Here is a 6,167-nt window from a genome sequence, read left to right on the forward strand (position 1 = left end):
CTTGCCATGATATCTCCAAAGTAGAACAGCCTCACTTTAGTCCTGGCTTCTTGGGAGAGTCCAGGCCTCACTTGTTCTAGGACCTTTTTAATGTGCCTTTTTTAGCAGCAGCACATCACAAATGAATCAGCTTTATTTTCTGTCAGCATATTTTGCTTCTCTCCTAACCATATATAATAATAGGGACTTATATGAAGGTATGGACTATTTTAATTTCTGTGATTCTACGTTTACATTTCAAGACCATGCCTCGTTCCTTCATAGCTGTCCTCCCAAGTCTTCTGTTTTCTTAGATGCAATTTACACAACAATATATAATGCAGATTTAAAATTTGGAGTTTGTTTCCAAAGGGTAGCAAATCCACTTGAACATCTTTTACAGGATTAAAAAAAACAACAACAACCAAAACCCAACATCACCATAGTTACATCTTGGATGGATTACTGCAATACACTGTACGTGGGGCTGCCAATGAAGATGGTTCGGAAACTGCAATTAGTGCAGAGAGCAGCAGCCAGCTTTCTAATGGGAGCATACCACTCCCCTGTTAAAGCAGCTCCACTGGCTGCCTGTGAGTTTCCAGGACCAATTCAAAGTTGAGGTCGTTACCTACAAAGCCCTTTACCGTTCGGGTCCTTCTCACAGTCCCACCACCCTCTCAAGTGCAGTTGGTGGGAATGCGAGAAAGGGCCCTCTCGGTGGTGATGCCCCAGCTCTGGAATGCCCTCCCCAAAGAAATTAGACAGCCTCCCTCCCCAGCTTCCTTTAGGAAAGAACTAAAAACTTTGATGTGGAAGCAGACTATTGAAAATGGTTGATCATAATTCTATTGTGATGGTGGTTTATAACTGTACCAGTGCCAACCGGCTTGAACTGGTTTTGCCTCTGGTGGATACGTTCAAATCCAGCAGTAATTTTAAATTTATGTTGTTTTGTTATGTTATTTTATGCCAGTCTGTTGGGTCTTTTGACACCGTCATTATGTATTATGCTTTTATTTTTGCTTTGGCTTTTATATTGTGGTTTATTTTTGATATTGTCATTGATGTATCATGTTGAAATTCTGTGTTTCGCGCTGTGTTTTTACTTCTTTGTAAGCTACCCCAAGTCCTGTTTGGAGAGGGGGTGGGATATAAATAAAGTTTATTGTTATTAACATGCTGAGAAAACCCAATTTTCCAAGCCCAAGATTTGATACATTTTGATAGCGCTTGATCAGTACACAATATTCTGTTCAAATCTTTACAAATGACTTGGATGATGGTTTAGAAGGTTTAGAGCAGGGGTTCCCAAACTAAGGGCCGGAGGCCACATGTGGCCCATCGAAGCCATTTATTTGGCCCCTGCGACGGCTGCCCCCTCCTCCGCCGAGGAAGGTCCCGTCTCCTCCCTCGCCTGGTGTTTACCTTCCAAAGCTTTGCTTGTTTATAATGGTATTTTAATTATTATTTAATTAATAATTATTATTAAGGGGTGCTTTCCTAGTGCTTTTGGTGCACAAAGGTAGAAGGAGGTTGGACTAAATGGCCCAAGGGATCTCTTCAACCCTCTTTATTATTTTTATTATAATTATGATTAACATTGTTTTTTTTTTTACTTCAAAATAAGATATGTGCAGTGTACACTGCATAGGAATTTGTTCATAGTTTTTTTTTTTTTAAAAAAAACCCATAGTCAGGCCCTCCAACGGTCTAAGGGACCGTGAACTGGCCCCGTTTAAAAAGTTTGGGGACCCCTGGTTTAGAGGGTGTGCTCATCAAGTTTGCAGACGACAACAAATTAGGAGGGACAGTTAATACTCCAGAGGACAGGCTCAGAATTCAAAATGATCTCAAGAGATTATGGAGCTGAGCCAGAACCAACAAAATGAATTTCAACAAGGACAAATATAAGATAATACACTTAGGCAGAAAATATGAAATGCAAACATACAGGATGGGTAACACCTGGCTCAACAACAATACATGTGAGAAAGATCTTGGAGTCTTCATGGACCAAAAGTTGAACATGATCCAACAGTATGATGCAGTAGCTATAAAAGAAATGGGATTTTGGGCTGCGTCAAAAGGAGTATAGTGTCTACACTGAGGGAAGTCATGATGCCTTTGTATTCTGCTTTAGTTAGACCTCACCTAGAATACTGTTTCCAATTTTGGGCACCACAATTCAAGAGAGATATGGACAAGCTGGAAGGTGTCCAGAGCAGGGCGACTAAAATGATCAAAGGTCAGACACCATGAATCCCCATGAGGAGCATCTTAAAGAGTTGGGTATGTTTAGCCTGCAGAAGAGAAGGTTGAGAGGAGACATGATAGCCATGTATAAATATGTGTCATAAGGAAAAGGGAGCAAGATTGTTTTCTGCTGCCTGGAAACTTGGAGCAATTGGTTCAGATTACAGGAAAGGAGATTCTACCTGAACTTTAGGAAGAACTTTCTGACCATACAAGCTGTTCAGAAGTGGATCTCTTTGCCTTGGAGTGTGGTGGAAGCTCCTTCCTTGGAAACTTTTAAACAGAGTCTGGATCTCCATCTGTCAGGGGTACTTTGATTGTGCTTTTCCTGCATGTCAGAGAGTTGGACTCAATGGCCCACGTGGTCTCTTCCAACTCTATAATTCTACTATTAGCCAACAATGTATAACTCATTTTTCTTTTGATACCTCCATAAACAATACACATGCAATGTGTACTAAAATCCAAAATGAAAGGATAAGACATGCTAACATTTTTTAAAAACCTTATAAACCAGTTTTGTAATATGTTGTTTTAGCCTCTATATTTTCCCAGCTGCAAGTGTGTGACTTAAGTTTCATTTTTTCTCATGATAAGCGTTCCAGCAGAGGGAAAAAACTGTAGCCAATTTTGTCCATCTCTTATGGGGTGGGAGTAACTGGCAAATAAATGTTTCTTTCACCCCCCTTCCATGCAGCTGTATAAAATCCACATTGAACTGGATTATATGGCAGTGTATACTCAGGTAATTCTGTTCAAAGCAGATATTGTGGATTATCAGCCTTGATATTCTGGGTTACATGGCTATTTGGAACAGGCCTTAGAAGCATAGAATTTTTAGTCACAGCAAAAATGGCAACAGTAAAAGGTAAAATCTGTTAGCAACAATATATAGTGTTTACAGTGGACTCTGAAGAAAATGCTTCAGCTGTACTCCACAAAAAGGATGATCAGCCTGTTTAATGAGCCTTGCAAATGCTGGTATATTACACTATGTAACACAATTTTTGTTTCTGGGTTATAAATGTTTCCTAATCGATTCTATCATAAAAACATGGAAAAAGTTTATTAAACTGCAAAGAAAAAGGTTTTTTGCAGCACATTTTGCTATAGTTTTTCAATGAATATATTCAACATAGTTATAGTGGCTGCCACAAACTATGTTGAATATATTCATTGAAAAACTATAGCAAAATGTGCTGCAAAAAAACTTTTTCTTTGCAGTTTAATAAACCTTTTCCATGTTTTTATGATAAGAGTACCACACAGTACTCTAGTACCACACAGTTAAACAGGAAATAACACTTTCAAACCAGAAATTTTGTTACATAGAGTTGTTAATGTTTAGCTTTCATACCTATTTTATATACCAATATACCTAGGGTCATGTAAAAATTTCTTGGGTGGAAAAGGATGGCGACTGGAAAAAGTTAAAGACACCATGATTTAGAGTACAGTCAGTTTGCCGTATCCTCGGACACTGCGCCTGTGGATTCAACCACTGATTTTGCCATTTTATATAAGCGGCATCATTCTACTTTGTCATTCTATAGAATGGGACTTAGAATCATAGAATAGTAGAGTTGGAAGAGACCACATGGGCCATCCAGTCCAACTCCCTGCTAAGAAGCAGGAAATGGCATTCAAAGCACCCCCGACAGATGGCCATCCAGCCTCTGCTTAAAAGCCTCCAAAGAAGGAGCCTCCACCACGGCCCCGGGGAGAGAGTTCCACTGTCGAACAGCTCTCACAGTGAGGAAGTTCTTCCTGATGTTCAGGTGGAATCTCCTTTCCTGTAGTTTGAGGAGTCTCCACAGTCTTGGAATCAAGCCTTAACAGATACCATTGAATTTGTACTCTATAATTCAGCCAAATGTCTTTTGGAGCAGATTAGAAATGGTTAATTTGACAGTTCCCTCTGCCATATTTAAATGAATCAGAAAAATAGTTGCAGTAACAGAAATGTTTTTTTTTTTTTAAAAAAAAAAACCCACATTGCTGTGCCCTACCTAGCTGAGGAAAAAATACAGTTGCTGCCTGTGATCATCCTAGTACTCATTTCTGTCCTGGTCAGCTGCCACTAGACTTCTTTTAGAAAAGATCTGGCTTATTTCTTTGAGAACAGTTGCTTTTATCGTGAAAGAGAAATTTCTCTTGTGTACTAAGCCATTACTGGTTGGTTTCTCTAAACTTAAAGCTAGGTGTCATGACTGCAAGTGAACAGTAGGTGGTATGTGCATGCCTGCGTAGAATCGGGGGGGGGGGGGGGGGATAGCTTCTTTTCATCTTTCCTGTCAGCAATACATTGTAACTAGGATGAGAGTTAGCTCTTGCAAATCCCCCTTCCCCTGTTTGTAGGTAGGATCCTAGAAATATGTGCTACTCAGTTGCACAGGATTCCAGACCTTGGTCATTCTGATAGATACGATGACATTATGTGAAGCAGTTCACATTTTGCGTTTGCATTCCAGCTTAGTTCATATGATGATCATTTCTTCATTTCTGAGGATTGGTATGCTAAAAAATATGACATTCTAAGAGAAATTTTAATTTTTCAACTAATGCCATTTTTTCTGTGCTTTGTTGCAGATTTCCTGAAGTTTGCATATGGTAGCCAACACACAATTTGTGCGTGTAAAAGCAGGTAGGGGTCCTTTTCTTATTACATAGTTATACAGAGGAAAGAAATGTAGTGTGCTACAGCTGTTCAGCCTCCCATTCTTTTGAAATAAAACATTAATAAAAATAGCTGCTGACCTTAGTTTCATTAGTTTTATAAAGATATGGATTAAATATAGGTCCTTTTTGTCTAAACCCAATATGGACATAATAAATTAATACTATATCAGCTTTTGTGATTCAGGATACGAAAAAATACAATGCACCTGAACTTGGCAGTGTTTATTCTGATGTAAAGCAGACTTAGGGTGCTTCTATACTGTAGAATTAATGCAGTTCATTGCCACTTTAACTGCTATGGCTCAATGCTATGGAATTCTGGGATTTGTAGTAGCACAGTACTCTTTGGCAAAGAAGACGAAAGACCTCATATAACTACAACTCCCATGATTTCACATCATTGAGCCATGGTTGAAATGGTGTCAAACTGCATTAATTCTATATCATAGATGCACCCAAAGTCTATGAAAGCTTATGCTGTAATTTCTTTTTCTCAATTCACCACAAAGGTGCTATGAGATTCCCTTGCATACTGGTATTACAGACTCATATGGACATGTATTTGAATTAATTGTCAGGCTTGAGTTTTCATTTGATATTTTTGTTTGATATTTGAGTATCAAGTTTTGAATGCTTATATATTTATTTTGTGGAAACCTGGCTGAAGATGTAGTATTATTAGATAGTAGAGATGTGCGCGGTATTTGTTCCTTTTGTTTCATTTGTTTTTCCGTTTCGTACCATCCATTCGGATGGCATGAAACGGAAAGCCCCCCCCCCCCCAAAAAGGCAAAACCCTAACTTGAAACAAAAGGCTCCAAGCCTGCTTTTCAGATTGATTGCCTCACAGGGCCTGCAACCAATTGCCGAGTAAGGAGCGCTCATTACTTGGCAATTGGCTGCAGGCCCTGCGAGGCCTGGGTGCGTAGGCCCAAAGCCTGCATCTATAGGCCCGGAAGCTTTGGGCCTACAGGTGAACCCCCCCCCCCCCCAAATAATAAAATAATGGGCCAAAAGAAAATGGATCTTTTGTCCATCAAAAACAAACTAACAAATGTCTGACCTTCTGATTTCAGGAGGCTCAGGCGAAAACAGATCAGGGCCCCATCAAAAGCTGGGATACGAAACGGGACAAGGTAAGTCTCGAATGCGCACCACTATTAGATAGTCCCAATATTTAACTGAAATTGAATCTGTTGGCTAACTTTCTTTGTCTAGTATTGAGATAGAGTATTCACCCAAGTGTTTTAGAC

The 6,167-nt window shown here is 39.5% G+C and overlaps 1 protein-coding gene across 5 annotated transcripts in view; it reads left to right on the plus strand.

The window, feature by feature from the left end:
- The window catches only part of asb3 (ankyrin repeat and SOCS box containing 3), a 71,219-nt gene that overhangs the window by 679 nt on the left and 64,373 nt on the right, over positions 1 to 6,167 (plus strand). For 3 of the 5 annotated variants that reach the window (XM_062968851.1, XM_003216152.4, XM_062968853.1), the window contains exons 2-3: positions 4,825 to 4,879; positions 5,991 to 6,050. In XM_062968851.1, coding sequence (XP_062824921.1) covers positions 4,843 to 4,879; positions 5,991 to 6,050 — 97 coding nt within the window. In that variant the 5' untranslated portion in view covers positions 4,825 to 4,842. Of the gene's footprint in view, positions 198 to 4,824; positions 4,880 to 5,990; positions 6,051 to 6,167 lie in introns of those variants that run through there. The other 2 variants (XM_062968852.1, XM_062968850.1) reach the window with 2 other exon arrangements.

Source organism: Anolis carolinensis, chromosome 1 (genome assembly GCF_035594765.1).
Source record: "Anolis carolinensis isolate JA03-04 chromosome 1, rAnoCar3.1.pri, whole genome shotgun sequence".
NCBI classification, from domain to species: Eukaryota; Metazoa; Chordata; class Lepidosauria; order Squamata; family Dactyloidae; genus Anolis; species Anolis carolinensis.